Consider the following 16,536-nt stretch of genomic DNA (forward strand, 5'->3'; position numbering starts at 1 on the left):
CATCTGCTGACCTTCAATTTCCAACTCTTGTTCATAAATCTTTCACCAGCCAGGATGAGACCTTCTCTATACAAGGCGGTATTCTAGGTTTCAACCATTGATTATCACTGTCCAGTTTGACAGGAAGTGTCTTCCTGAAACAATTTTAAGACTTGGATCCAAAAGTAGTATCTTTGAGGGATTACTATATTTTACAGCTCTATATTGAGCTAAAACTAGAGGTTCATACTGGAATATTATGCTTGGAATTCATTTAAATAATTAAGCAAACCAGAATCCATCGGACTCAGCAAAAGCCATGACTATGATTTTAGATTATAATGAGTCAGTCATGAGATATATAATGATAGCTACATTTCGTTGAGTGCTTACTATATGCCAGGCAGTATAGTAAACACTTTAATTTATTATCTTATTTAATCCTCAAAACAACTCCTTTAATAGATACTATTACTATCTCCATTATGTAGATGATAAAATCGACAGGAGATTAGGAACCTGGTCTGATATCTTCAGCTAGGAATTGTACAGACAAAAATCAAAACCAGAATTGGGTTCAAAAACTGCTCTTTCTAATTTCCTTATCTTCTCTGAAGAAAGATAGCCAGAAAATCAAAATTTACCATTGAAAGAGTGATGGTAAGGTTGAAGTCAAACATATTTCTCACACGAGTTTTCACACATTTAAGGGTAGAAGAGTTTGAACAGTTTCATATAACATAATTGCAAAATACATGTATATTAGTACTTGCGTAGTTCTTGCCCTGTCATCATAATTCTGAGCCTTGATAATAATTTACAGACCTTCAGGGAGCAATTTTTGAACCTGACATATTTCAAAAAGCTTCTCTGAACCTTTCTCCTAAAGGCCAATCTGTAATTTTCAATGCAAAAACTTCAGGGGATTGAGAACCAAAAGTGAACAGAAATGACATTCACTGTTCCATTAAGCAAGGGAAGTGTCTCAGCATCAGAGACTGCCAAGTCATAGAGTGAAATACTGGATCATAGTGTTTTCTCTGGCTATGGCAGTGGGCTTACAGGTGTGCCTTGCTTTGTAAAGTGGATGTTTTCTTGAAAAGCTAGGGAATAATTGAAGCTTTGCAAGTAGAATTATACTCTAAAAGCCCTGGGACTCTAACTTTAAAGACAATTATATTAATTAATGTTTTTGAAATGTAAGTTATCATCACCTACATTATGTAATTTGTAATAGGCCTCCACAATTTACCTCCAATCTTTCATGATTCATCCTGTACCCAAACCTACCTGCTTCATGAGGGCAGGGACTTTGTCTTGTCACTACTATATTCAGCACCTGGAACAGTATCCAGCATGACAAATATTTGCTAGATGAATGAATCAACCAACCACTTAATGTTTTCCTAGTTGCAACACATTTACCAATGAATCTATGCCTTTGCTTCTACTAATCCATTAGCCTGGAATACTTTACCAGTGTTTCCGTTCCATCCCTTCTGCAAGACCCAGCTCAAATGCCAACTCCCTTCTCTGTATTCCCACAGATTATATTTCTATATCTGGTGTGATAGCAAAGGGTAGAAACCTTGTCATAGTCATTGGTTCCTGGCCTGTTAACACCTAGCCAGAGCAATCCACACAGAAGATATGATATTACAAGAAAATTTAAAATTGAATCTAAGTTTTCACATGCATTCCCAGCTGTCAGCTCTTCCCAGACTTCTGTGGTGTCTACCTTCAAAAGCTTGTCTTTGAGGTCTCCATGAGGTCAGAAACTGTCTTTTTTCATTTTTAATCCCAATGGCAAGCAATTTGCATGGCACAGATAAATGGATACATCCAAAACCTATTATTTGTATACATGTGTATTTGTTTACATTATTAGTAACAACTTTGTATTAACTAACTAATCAGTGTGTTTGTACTGGGGTGATTTTCTAGGAATAATCTTGCTTACTCTTTTAAGGTATAGGTTTTCCTCATAAGAATGCTACCCGTGATCCCTTATTCTAACATTCCTCAAGAATCAGCAAAATACACATTGATTTCTATATTCAATAGCAACGTACAAGAGAACCTTAGACTAGGTTGTCTACACAACCTGAGGAAACTGGACTTCACTTTAGGCCAGACAATGGAAACAAATTAGTAAAATTCTGATTTTAAAAAAAGCAGTGGATTAACCAATCAGTATCACTACTCTTTAATTTTTATAGTGTTATATAAACAATATGTCTTAAAAACTATCATTTTGAACCATACACCACAGTTGCGTGGCATTCTGGTGCTCAAGCAGAGAAAAATGAGTGAGCAGGAATTAGGTAAGATAAAGGAGAAAACTCCTGAAGGTAGCAAGGTCAGCAGTCTAAAGAAGAATGGGGAGGAGTGGAACCAATTCCAGACCCATCACAAGCTCATGTCAAAGGAGGAGGAGGGGAATGACTGGGGAAGGAATATGGCACTACGAGCAACACAGGTAGTAGCTTCCAGCATCAAGTAGGAGTCCTGTCATGTATCAGGAATGCTCCTATGGTGTGAAGGACATCAGAAGCTGCATCTAGTTCCCTGGAACCAGGCTAACATGATAATGGAGAGTTTGAGATAAGAATGCAGCCTCATTCAGGAACAGAGGAAGTAGTAAGCCTAAGGGTCAAATAATAACCACAACAGCAAGAGCTATTATTACTGAGTACTGATTTTATGCTTGGTTCTTTATATATATTTTCTTTCCTTGTCCCATTAATTTAAAAGAGACATGGTACAAATGAGAAGGCAAAGACACAGAGATAGATCTTGCCCAAGTCGGAGGGATTAACAAGTTGCTAATTGTATGTCTTATAATCTTTCTACCATACCACTGAGCTTCCCAGAGAGGCAGGACAATTTTTTGAGGTGAGATGAGGGGAAAAAAAGGGGGGGGGGAGGTTGTAACCCCATGCTTCCTTAAAACCTTGGGTTTGGAAGTCAACAGAAGGCACACAAGAGCAGAGAGCTCTTTCTCATACCTACCTGATAGCAGGCAAGAACTCCTAGCGATTCCCTACATCGGCTCTCATTGGCCCAGAGTCTCTGCCATAAGGCCCCCTGAACAGCCTCAGGTGAGACCTACCTGAGCCTACAGAGATCAGGCATGCTAAAGGTTAATGAAATGTACACATTTCACATGTGTGTGCATTCACATGTGTGTGCATCTGGGCTAGTTTTTCAGTAACAAAGGAAGGTTAACTGACTTAACAGACTAGAGCAAAATGAGTCGTAGATGTTCAGTAGGGGTTAAACTTACAGACTAAGAAGCCAGTCTGCCACTTCCTAGCTATGTGATCCGGGCAAGTTACTCAAAGTCTCTATGCCTGGTTTTTCTACTCCCTAAAATAGGAATAACAATAGTGTATGACTCACTGGATTGTTATTAGGATTTAATGAGTCAATATATGTAAAAGACAGTGCTTGGTACAGAGCAAAAACTACATAAGCATTATTTCAAAACACAGTAATCTCTTCAAATGTCCTATCTTCTTTTTGTTGTTGTTGTTTAGAGAGAGAGAGGCAAAGAGCACATGTGTGTGCGCAGGTGAGGGAGGAGCAGAGAGAGAATCCCAAGCAGGCTCCACAGCGTAGAGACCAACCCGGTGCTTGATCTCTGGACCCTGAGATCATGACCCTAAGCTGAAACCAAGAGCCGGACCCTTAACTGACTGAGCCACCCAGGCACCCCTCTTCAAACGTCCTTTCAATGTCTCACATGAATAAAGCATAAAACCATGAAATATAGAGAGATTTGCTTGAATTAAGTTTGAGTAGATCTGTTTAAAAGTTTATCACTGAGCCCAATACCGAGTGTACCTATGCTTTATTTAAAAACAAAAAAACAAACTTAAATATTGGTGAAAAATTTGAAAATGGGGAATAAATCCATTCAAAATCCAATTATCACTACCCAAATATTGCCATTTTCTGCATATTACTATCAACTGTTTGTCCACGGACATACACATTTTACATTAATGTACTCAGTACATATAACCACATCACTGTTTTTTGTAAGTATCATGATATCACAAGTATTTCTGATTATAGCACATGTTCATCAACACATTAATGCCTGTTAAATATTCCAACCATCACTATATTTCATTCTTTGTGAAATCAAGAAATTCAGCTTACTAACCATGAAACTCTTAGACTTTGGATAGCTTTCATCTGAAAGCAAAAATGTATCTTCTATCTAAAATGATCAGTAGCCAATCAAATATCAGAAGAGATAGTTATCAGTTTTTAAATTATTTGAAGATTGAAGGACTAAGTGCAATTGTTTTTGAATAATATATTACTGCTGATTGAGAGCTAAAAGAAAATCAAATCTCCTTCTATTATGTCACTAAAACACTCAGCACTTGGATTTCTTTCATTCTGTTTGTCTTTCCTTTTCTTAGAGGTGAGGTGCTGGTTAGGTTGGGAGACAGGAGAAAACCATATCTACCAAATCAACTTCACATATGACTGATGTGTAAATAAACTAACCTTAATTGTAAAGAAGACACATGTGAGGGTAAAAGAAAGAAGTTATAAAGCCGTAACGTACGATCTGCTGAGCAAAAATGTCACTCGGCCAAAGAAATAGGAGAGACCGAGGCACCAACCATAAATCCTTAAACAGAATTTACCCACCGTAGTCCCTACATAAATACCTCACAAACGTTGGTTCTGACAATTCCAGAGGTTAAATGAATCTTGCCTCTAATCCACCCTTGTTTCACAGATGGAGAAACAAGAACAGAGAAAGGAAGTAACCAGCTCAACCTCACATTATGAGTTGGGGTGAGAATAAGGACTCAAGTCCAAGTCTTCAGACTCCCCAGCCAGGGTCTTTGCCCTCAGTCCCCCTTCAAGTCAGACATACCTGAGCTTATATGTGGTCACAATCATGCAATCTACAAATGCCAGCCAAGTAGCAATGCTCTTCCTCAGCTTAGTGCTTTCTCACTTGGAACCAAGTTAATTGCTCGGCTCGGTTATAGACCCAGCAACGTAGTCACACAACTCACAGTATTAAAAAGCTAGCTCAAACCTGCAATGGGTCCTTAAAAATTAATGTGGTTGTTATGACCACCATGTTTTATTTTCCATAGATGTCAAGCCTAAAAATAATGAAGTAAAGGAAGAAGAGGAACTAGCGGAAAAAGCAGTTTCTTTGTAATAAAAAAGTAGAAATCAATAGGCAAATAGAGTTTAAAAAAAAAAAAGGCTTAGGACTCTGAGCTGCAGACAGGAGAAGGGAGAGATTGTTCCCCAGTTTCCTCCACTGAATACAGGGACTAGAATCCAATATTAGTGTTGTTGTTGTTATAATCAAAGTACTTTATTTTTTGTTTCAAGTTTGTATTTAAATTCCAGTTAGTTAACATACAGTACAACGTTGGTTTCCGGAGTAGAATTTCGTGATTCATCACTTACATACAATACCCAGTGCTCATCACAAGTGCATACCTTAATCCCCAGCACCCACTTAGTCCATCCCCTCACCTGTCTCCCCTCCTGTTTGATTGTCTCCCTTACCTCAGTATTACTCAGGGTTTTGCTCTATTTGCATTTTCACTTTGCCTTTTACACTGAGGCTGACGCAAAGTCCACAGGTAAAAAGTACCAAAAGTACCAATGACATCTCATTTTAAATCGTTTGTAGACTTGCAAATCAAGTGTGATTTAGATGGCAACCTATCTCTTGACACATAGCAAATATTTCTCCTTTAAATCCCAGAAGAGAAAAAGAAATAAATCAAATTCAATTTTAAATAGTACTAGAAATGTTAAAAATATTTTGAAATAAAAGAAGTGCCTTAGCAGAAAACTGCATAAATAATCTAATTTTAAACTTAGCAGATTTTAACAATTAGAATAATTATGTCATTTTTTTTTTTTTGGAAGTCAAAAACATATCTAGGTTTTTGGTTTCCAAAAAGTTGAAAAGGAATTTCCCAATTCACCTTGTGTCAAGGTTTGTTCGACCTATTTGAATATTATCAGTGTTTGAGGATTAAAGAAAAACCAGATTGTCTCACATGGTGATAACTGTAGGAATGAATGCAGTAGGGAGAGATGGACACATTATTGGCAGATTGGCATTGCTGCTTCCTCCTGCCTCCTGGTTAAGGGAATCTTTGATGTGTTTAGTTGTCTTCTGAATGGCCTCCGAAAGCTTCTGGGTGGTGGTGGTGGTGTTTTTTACAGTCAAGTCCCTTTGGGTTGCTTCTCAGGCTACTGGCAGTCCAGAAACAGAAACAAAAACAGCTTCCTTTCCATCTTTTGCAGAGTTTAAAGCCCACTTTCAATTATCCGTGCTCTCTGAATCACTACTGGTGGGGTTTGTATTAGCTAAAAAGCCAGTATATACCTTTAAAAAAAGGAAAAAAGAAAAAACAAGGGTCTGTGGAAGAGCAACAGGTGTCCTTTGGGACTTCCTCCAAAGTGCCGTCAGTTTCATCACAGCAACAAAATACTACCCGAGGGTGGGAGTCCCACATTCCCAAAGACAAGGAGACAGGGATTATTTCAAAAAGTAACTGGAGAGAAGAGCAAACTAAAATTAGAAGTATAGACGTAGATCCTGGGGGGAAAAAAATCCACCATGTTCTGAATGCAAGGATACCAATGTAGAGATGAAGATGATGATATTGGGGAAAAGGAAAATGATCTGTCTCTTTAGGCTCAGACACTCACCATCTATTGACCTGTCTATTTGCTATCCCAAGCCTGTAGTATAGGAATTAGGTCTCTTGTCTACATGTCACTCTCTTAACACTAAAGATAATAACAGTCAAGATCCAGGTAGTAGGAGCCCTATAGTGTTCCTGATAAAAGACTGAGGTACATGTTATGGTTTCACATTAATCGCCTGTGGCTTATCTATTGATTCATAATTGAGAGTGAATACCTTAATCAACTGAGGTGCTTCTTAATATCCCAGTCCCATGTCCCACGTCTACCCAATGATTCTCATGTGTACCTCTGATGGAGAAAGCTATTAGTCATCAGATTTCACGCAGTCAGTGTTTGAAACCCATTCAAGGTGTGATACTTGACCTAATGCATCTCCATCCCCAAACCCACAAGATGTTATATAACTGCCTCATAACTGAGTCCCAGCAAAACAGAGACAAATTCAGGTATTTGAGAAGTTCCTACAGAAATACAGAATACGCACAAAAGAAATCCCTTTTAGTAAATGAAAGCTTTGGCCGAAGTCAACAGGGAAGATTTGTTGAGCATCTATGTGGTAGACTTGCTGCTAAAGCTACAAAGGGGGCGAAGGACCAGTCTCTCCCCTCCAGGATCTCGTATCCTCATGAAAAGACAAACAGAGCTAGTAACACCAAAAGACAATGATTCCAAGCAACTCTACATGCTTTATTGGTACGAGTTTCATTTCAGAATCATGATAGTATGGTGTGGGGTTTGGGGTAGGTGCAATAATTCTTGTTTTACAGAGAAACAAAGATAAGAGGAGTTGCCTAAGTCACTTAGTCTTTCTGAGCCTCTGTTTTGTTATCTCTAAAATGCAGTTAAAATGCCCAACCACCAGATTTGAAGGGAGATGAGATATATTAAAAGCCCTATGAAAGAATACAAAGTGTCTCATGAATGTTATTTATCGCTGCTAGTATGTGACAAGTCAGAAAATCCAGTATATCACGATTGGCCACTTAGTGGGTACAGAACACCATACCCAGTAGGGTCAGTACTTCAGAAGCTTAAAGGCATAACAAGACAGAGATAAGGGGATGACACTCCCGGGCACGTCAGGACTCCTTCCTAATGTTAACATGCCTCATGATAAGCACCTAAGTCACACAATAAGTTACTAGCAAGGTAGCTGGTCCGTGAGAGCCACTTTTAGAATAGATACATAGCTTGAGTTCAGAATGTTTTCCCCACACAGCAATTTTGTTTCAATAAACCAAAGGGGGAACAAAAGGTAGGCACTGTTGCTGTGGAATGTTAAGTGCTTCTATAGAGGCCATGAATCATGAAAGACTTTATATTGTAGCCTCCTGGGCAACGATTAGAACTCTGAAAAACGAATGAGGAAAACACACACGATGATGGAAATCGACAGCTCTTGAGCCTGTCCATGTGTCCATAGACTGGAAACTTCCAGAGGGCAAGCTAGTGCACTATTTCTATCCCCATCCCCTGCATTTAATAATGTGCTTGGAACAATGCAGCAACTAAGTAAATATTTTGAATTAAATGAAATGAACTCCCTTTACTATTTAAGAGTCAGGAGACTCAGAGAGGGAAAATGATTTGTTCAAGGTTACATATGAGAGCCAGGGTAGGAACAGGGATCTCCTATGCCCAATGCCTATTCTGTTATGTTTTTTACTGCTTTATATTTTACTTATCCCACCACAATGGCCTCAGAGTTTTGGATTCTTTTTTAACCACAAAATAGCTTTTCTTAAAATCACTTCCCAGCCCTGCTAAACTAGTTACTACATATACATTTCCTTTCTCTCCTGCAGAGTGGACCATCCTGGTTCAGAGAAATGACTGTTCTATGCCTTCGATATATTGGTTCAGGCCCCTATTCGACTCTAATGATTGGTGTGAAACCCAGAACAGAGTTGAATCTTCACTGGGAATACATGTGCAGCTCTCTACAGAGAAAGCAGGTCAGGTCACTGCCTTCCTTGGTCTGGAATCAAACCGATGTTTCTGGTAGCCAAACATCCTTCACCTTTCCCAATTTACCATGTCCTGGATGCATGAACATGGCACGGTAAACTAAGTAAGACCATTCAATTCAACATATGTAACCTACTGTAAACAAAAACATTTTATCTGAAGCAGGCACCTGGCCAGCTACAGGAATGTTAGGTTCAGATGATGCCCACAAGAAGGTTAATCTATTAGTGGAGACATGAAGGGAGATCTTTAAGATCAGAAACTGCATCTTGGTGTTCTTTTACAGTCTCAGGAGTAAGCACATTGAGAATCTACCAGATGCTCAACAAATATTAAGTAAATAAAAAAACACAAAAATTGCAATGCGGATTATAGGAAATGCATTACATGAGGGACAAAAAAGTACTTAAGTCATATAAAGTAAGCCAACAAAATACTAATTAGATGTGAGGGAGGTCAGGGAAGATTTTATGGAGCAAGGGGTACATAAAATGAATCTCAAAAGAGTTGAACAGGGACATATGACCATGGGAAGAGGCTAAGGCTATATTCACTCTGAGATGCACCTTGATTTAAGCAGTCTAACATCACACTACCCTGGGTTAATACCAGGGACATTGTCAGAAGCTCAGATTGAACCTACAGAATAAGGGTTTAAAGATAATCAGGGGTTGAAAGTAAACGGCGTGAGGAAGAGCAGAGAGGGTATCTAAAAGTGAGTCCATTTTCTTATCTATGAAGCAAGCAATTTCTTTTGCATCTCATCTCCATTCATTCCAAAAGCAACCAAAGACTTATAACATGATCACATATCCAGGAGCTTCTGTATTGATTCGAGGATATCACTCCTCTATACTGAAGTGGCAGTCTTAGATACAGTCAGTCCCCTAAGATCTAGACCAGTGCTTCTTAAACTTTAATGTGCATGCAAATGACCAGCAGATTTTCCTAAAAGGCATATTTACTTCAGTAAGTCTAGGGTAGGGCCTGAGGTTCTGCATCCCAGATGATGTTAATGCTACTTGTCTATGGACCACACCTGGAGTAGCAAGGGCCTAGACCAGTGGTTGAGTCTGGCTACCCATTAGCATCACCTGGGGAGCTTTTTAAAAATACCTACACCCAGGTCCCACTCCAGAAGCAATTAAATCAGAGTGCCTCGAGGGGTGCCCAAAGCATCTTTATGCTTTAAATGCTCCACAGGTGTTTCTAATATGCCAGTCTGGGGTGGAGAACGTAACTAGACAAAGAACAGATGTGGGGCAGGCAGAAAAGGGAAAAAAGTAGAAAAGAGAGAGAGGGACAAAGAACCTCCTTCCTAACCCTAAATCAATGCTTCTCCAACTCAACGTGCATGTACATTACCTGGGGATGTTATTAAAAATCAGATTCTCGTTCAATAAGCCTGGAGTAAAGATCCAGAGGTTCTAAAAAGCTGAGTTTTCAAATCACATTTTGGTTACCAAGAGGCTCAATGAGTGGTTCCCAAACATTGCTGCACCTGGCATCTTTCAAAAAAAATAATACCTGTGCCTCTCTCACTCCTCAGCATTCTGATGTTACTGGGATGGGTTTGGCTGGGCATGAGGATGTTTAAGAAGCATGCCAGGGGGGGCGCCTGGGTGGCACAGCGGTTAAGCGTCTGCCTTCGGCTCAGGGCGTGATCCCGGCGTTGTGGGATCGAGCCCCACATCAGGCTTCTCCGCTATGAGCCTGCTTCTTCCTCTCCCACTCCCCCTGCTTGTGTTCCCTCCCTCACTGGCTGTCTCTATCTCTGTCAAATAAAAAAATAAAATCTTTAAAAAAAAAAAAAAAAAGAAGCATGCCAGGGGATTCGAATGTACAGCAAAGTCCATGAACCAGTGCAAGGCACAAATTCTGTCAAAGCTGGTCAGACTGCGCACCAACCCAAATCTTTGAGGCAATATTAATTATCATGGTGCATAAAGATCTCTGAAATTAGATCATGATTGATTACTAGGTCAATTGATTTATTTTCCTCTCCTCCTTACCCTGGATGATAGGAAGTGATGGAAAGCAGTAAGTAAGGGAGCAAAAAAATGTTATCTTATTTGTAAATAACTGATGTTCTGCTGGAGACTCTGGACAAGTGTTCTAAGCAAGGTTTTCAAATGCTGGAGGTAATGTGAAGGTTGTCAAAGTCTGGCAACGAGATTCAAAATTAATTGGGCCATTAGATTCCTTTCTGAAATGGAGAACTCTTGAACCTTCAACTGAATCATGCAATAACACTCTTTGAATCTATGTTAAAAGAGTTTCCAGTGGGGGAAAAAAATTATATGTACTTACATTGGAGAATGTCTTCCTAGAATTAAATTGAAATCTGCTGGGGGAAGAAGTTTGCACAAGACAGCATAAAGTATGAAAGACACACCAATTAGAATAAGATATGGATACACTCCTCTTAACATACTCTTTTTCTTTGTTCTCTAATAAAAATTTCAAGTTAGCAACCGTTTTTAGCTGTGCCATTTGCATCAACTTAGAAAGTGAGGCCAGTGTGTAAGTAATTAGCCATTCTTAATATGATCACTACCTGGCTAATTCAGTTTTATAAAGGAAGTCTAAGAACTAAATGCATAAGGACTTTCAGTGTGTCTTTTACCTGAGCTAATTATGCTACCTCTGCAAAATGACCACAATATTGGCTTGGGGAAAAAATTCTTCATTGCGTTTGGGTCAGTACTGTGAATCACGCCTGTATCACTGCACTCCGGATTGGCATAGAACTTCTGGCCTGATTTTTCCCAGATATATTTCTGAGATTCTTTATTCCAAATTCCCAAGACTGGCAGTACTTAATAGCTAGAACAGTACTGTTATCAATCTGAGACTTAAATCACCTGGAACTTTGAGTGACATGTAGCATATTTTATGGGCAAAGAAGGGAAATAAAAAATTATCGCTAAGAGATACATCCTTTTTATATGATGGACCAAGGATTAGTGTATAAATTGGAGGCAAAAGTGTTACTAAGAACCCTTGCCAAATAACCAAGTTTAATAACCAAATAGCAGGTGTCATCTAAGTACAAAAAAAAACTGCTTTAGAGTAAAATGATACTCTCTCTGTTAATTTATGTGCCAGAAATACTTAATCAACTAGAATATTACAGACCTCTATGAGTTAAAACTGGCTTCTCAATTAAAAATGGATTACACGATAGGGTTAATAAATATATGCCTCATGTATAGAGAGACATGGATTCTCTCATTATGTGCATCATTGTCGACCACAGAAATGCCCATCAGCAAATCGTAAGAATAATTTGTCTACTTTGAAAATTGCCAACCAGTCTAAATCCATGTTAATTCAGTTCTTTTCATACTGTAAATGCTCACCTAGGTTCACATACTTAAGTCTTCTAATTAAATACTTAAAATACTTTATTGAACACATACCTGCTATCATTCAACACTCCATTTTTATTAATCAGCTCAGAAATAGGTAACCCACCACCACTCCCTGATCCTGAGCACATTACCACGATGACTGACATTCCTGGTTTAAAAATAAAACCCTGTTTCAAATATAGCTTCTCGAGTTCTGGGTAATGAATATAGTTTCATAAAAGTTGACATCATTTCTTCTGATTTCACCAGAATTAAATACATCCAATGTTCCTACTGGATATCTGACCACATCACTCAAGGTTCTTGCAACCTCGTGGGTGTTTTAGGGGGAGGAAGAGGAGGAGGAGGAGGAGGAAGAAGAAACCTGCATAGATGGAGTTAAACCCAAAGGATATCCAACCTTACAATTGTAATAGTCATTTTGTTTATGTGTGTTAAATATGCCATCACAAGTTGATTTTTACAGTTCATTTACCAGTTCCTGTGTGTAGAGTATGCAGATTTGCTTATGAGGAGAATATTAATATATACATGTCCAGAACTAGTAAATGCATCATGCTTGGGAGCCAAGCAGTACTCCGATACACTGTTCTCCTTAGAGGTCAGTTCTAACGCACACTGTTTCAAATAGACCCAATTTCTCTGCTGATATATATTCAAAATGCAGTAGGATGTGGTCATACACGCCCAGAAATACCATCTTTATGGGGTGGGGGTGGAGAAATCCAAACATTTTTTTATAGCAATGCATTATTGGATATCAGATACAAACACGCCTGTCAGCAATCCTAAAGCAAATGAAATATATTTATTTGAGCCCATCCATTCTACAGAAAAGAAACTGCTTTACCAACATCTCTCTCCTCCCCCACCATCTAAAGACTCTCCCCCCCACCCACCCAAAAAGAAAAAAAAAAAAAAACTCATCACACTTCACTACGCAACTGATGGAGTATTAAACACTGTCTTCCAAGCTGTGGGAGTTAAAAAGAAGTCGCCTTCCTGCCACACTCCCCTGGTGCTGCAACGGACATAGCATCTCCTCCTATCGACCTAGTATGATGCTCGCTCCCCAAGCACTGCAGTCCCCTCGCTGAGGACTGCCCGGGCCACACGCACATGCAGCAGGAAGTCCCCCGATGGGGACAACCACATACCTTTGCTCTCCATTTCGGTCCCTTTCGAGCGCTGGAAGTTCAATGGAAGTTGGCCGGAAGATGTGGGCCCGCTTCAGATTCCCAAATCTGGGAAGCCAATCTGATGATTTTTCGCCCGTACTTCCTTCCTTCCCCTCAGGCTTCCTGAAAGATGGGATTTCTTAAACCTTGAAGCGCAATCAGCCACCAAAGGACACTTAGCAGCAGCAGCAGATTGCCTCTACAGGGAATAGGCTGAGACGCGCATCTGATATTGAAATGCATGCACGGTGCCCGCTCCTATTTTTTTTTTTTTTTTTACCTGGGTCTGGAAGCTGCGAGCAAGAGCTGTCCTCCGAGCGTGGTGCTGCAGGTGTAGTGACAGATCATCCCACTTTGCTCTCTGGATGTACAGCAGATTTGCATGGGCGCTGGCACGCATGCGCAGGGCCTCCCCCCTCCCCTTTTCACCGCCTCCCGCTCCCCCGCCCCCTTCGCCTCTCTCCCCAATAGGGTCCTCAGTTATCCCAGCTGAAGAGCTGTAGCATTCGGTCACAGGGAAGCGCTGCTAAAAATAAACGCCGGACCGGATTTTCCTTTGCAAACTAGAAAATGGATTGGATTGGGATTGTGCATCAGTCCCAAACGATTTTCCAGGATGGATTACGGAAGCCTTAGAGGAGCCTAGGGTCTCTGAGCTGGGTATGGTCTTATTCAGAAGCAGAAGGGAGAAAAGAAGAGGAGATTTACGAATCCTATTCAGTGGTCACAGTTTGGGGTTCTCTTTCTAGTTGCTGCAGTAACTTTTCAGGTGTATGTTTCCCCTTCCTCTACCCACTTCCCCCGACTTTATATTTCTCTTTGCATTCCCCTATTTGTTTTGTTTTGTTTTCAGGGATAAGGTAGGAGTCCTCCTGGAGCTACTAAAGGTTAATATTCTCCCGCTTCTTTGCTACTCAGATTCAGAGTTTGCTGGCTTCCCTGAGATCTCTTTGGCCTCCACCTCAAAACTGTTCCATGAGGCTCTAGCGCTTCTGAAGTTCTCTCAACGAAGCCACTGAGGCCATTGTGAGGTGTTCTTTTTAGCTTCTTTTCAACAATCTACCAAGAAGCAAAGTCCCCAAAGGTGGGGAGTCACCTCATTGATAATATGTACTTTAAAACTACGTATGTAATCATTTTCATCAAAGTGCAGAAGAAGAGTGTTTTTCTTGCATGAGGTTCTAGGGAAGGTTGCAAAGCCAAAAATCCCTTCAAGTACCACTTTCTTATCACAGTATTTTTTAAAGCCCACACCATATTTCATCTGCAAAATGTTTAGTAGGAAAAAAAATACGTACTTATTATCTTTTTTTTCAATAGTCCAAATTCTCCTGAGAGAATACTCTCTCCTTGAGAATATGTCTTATTCTCAGGCATAAAAACAAATCTAGAACACTCTGTTATCTGGAATGGTTAAGGAGAGAGATGTGCAGATTAATCATATACTACAGATAACACAAAGATCCCTCCACAGTAAACTTTTTTTTTTTTTAAGATTTTATTTATTTATTTATTTGACAGAGACACAGCCAGTGAGAGGGGGAACACAAGCAGGGGGAGTGGGAGAGGAAGAAGCAGGCTCCCAGAGGATGAGCCTGACGTGCGGCTCGATCCCAGAACGCTGGGATCACGCCCTGAGCCGAAGGCAGACGCTTAACGACTGAGCCACCCAGGCGCCCCACCTCCACAGTAAACTTCTAATCCCAATTTTCAACACATCGAAATACAATAAAATATACTCCCAACAAGAAACCTGAGGCAGACTATAATTCAGGCTTCTGGTGATTCAGAAAGCATCCTGAGATTTTCCAATGCCTTAGGGCCATGATTACAAATATTAATCATGAGGGTTCAGCCAAACATGGACATTTATTAGGGGAGGACTCCTGCTAAACTGCTGTGGCTGAGCAAAGCCTGCCTCCATTCAGCACTGGGGAGTTAAAACATTCAAGTATGGCATTGCAGAGGCCGCAACCTAGGGCCTACTAACGTTTAGGCTCTCCCATTGCATGCCCAAGTAAATATGTGGAAAAATCACAAAACTCGGGGTTTCTTTAAAATTTGATAGGCTTAGGAAGTAGAATAAGGGTGAGGGTAGAGTTAGTTTTTCCTAAAGAACAATCACCTATTTCATTGGGATAAATAATTTCTGCTCCTAATACTGTACCCATTATATGTACTTTCCCTCTCAAAAGTTTCAGGAAAGAAGATAATTTTAGAACCATCTATACACACACTTAATATTTACCTCTTTACAAATGGAGAGGCAAAGGGGGGCCTGGGTGGCACAGCGGTTAAGCGTCTGCCTTCAGCTCAGGGCGTGATCCCGGCGTTATGGGATCGAGCCCCACATCAGGCTCCTCTGCTATGAGCCTGCTTCTTCCTCTCCCGCTCCCCCTGCTTGTGTTCCCTCTCTCGCTGGCTGTCTCTCTCTCTCTCTATCTGTCAAATAAATAAATAAAATCTTTAAAAAAAAAAAAATGGAGAGGCAGGAAGAGTACTTGACTTGGTAAGAGTCACAGAGTAGACCCAGGCTCAGAACCCAAGGGTCCTGCCTAGCTAGCCATCTACTCCAGGATGATTTCTTATATAGCCACCTCCCCATTATCTGCAGTTGAAAGGGAACAAGGAGAACCTCCTAGTTCATGAATTTTCATTATTTTTATTCATAGTTTTTAAAACCCAGATGCTTTATTAAATAGAAAATAAATAAAATGTAATGCAAAATCTGTGGTCTGACATTTGAGACCTTTTTATTATCTGAATCCACACTACCTTTAAAGTCTTCTCCAAACTGAACTCCTAGACAATATTTGCTGTTATTCTAAGCAAACCTCAAGATTTTACTTTTCCATACCTTTACTTACATAGTCATCCTTATAATATCTTTACCTCCTTATACCACTAACACAAATGCCTACATATGCAAATCTTATATTTTCCTCAAGATTATCTGAAAATGTTCTCTATTAGAAACAACAATGTTGCTCTATCTTTACCTGTCTTTGATTGCTTATTACTTTCTATTTTGTATTATAATTATTTATATGCATATCTTATTCCTCTTCTCCATCCTTACTAAAAAAGAGACTCCTGATTCATTCGGGTAGTATATAGTGTCTTGAATGTAGGAAATACTAATAAATGTTTGATGAATTAATAATATGTAGTATACATGTTTTTGTGTATATGACATTGACTACGGGCACTGTGATAACAAATAATGATGACAATAATATTGAACTACCATTACTAAAAGCTGCTTATGTGCCAGACACTATTATAAGGATTCCAAATGTTTTAATTAATTTTATCTT

General features: G+C 39.7%; 1 protein-coding gene across 1 annotated transcript in view; it reads right to left on the minus strand.

Annotated features, from left to right (window-relative positions):
* FGF12 (fibroblast growth factor 12) overlaps positions 1-13,586 on the minus strand; it is a 537,632-nt gene extending 524,046 nt beyond the window's left edge. Inside the window, exons 1-2 of the mRNA XM_057306659.1 lie at positions 13,500-13,586; positions 13,199-13,342 (exon numbers count right to left, since the gene is read on the minus strand). Coding sequence (XP_057162642.1) covers positions 13,199-13,211 — 13 coding nt within the window. The 5' untranslated portion in view covers positions 13,212-13,342; positions 13,500-13,586. The remainder of the gene's footprint in view (positions 1-13,198; positions 13,343-13,499) is intronic.
* Positions 13,587-16,536: the final 2,950 nt, after the last annotated feature.

The sequence above is a fragment of the Ursus arctos genome, unplaced genomic scaffold (assembly GCF_023065955.2).
Source record: "Ursus arctos isolate Adak ecotype North America unplaced genomic scaffold, UrsArc2.0 scaffold_4, whole genome shotgun sequence".
NCBI classification, from domain to species: Eukaryota; Metazoa; Chordata; class Mammalia; order Carnivora; family Ursidae; genus Ursus; species Ursus arctos.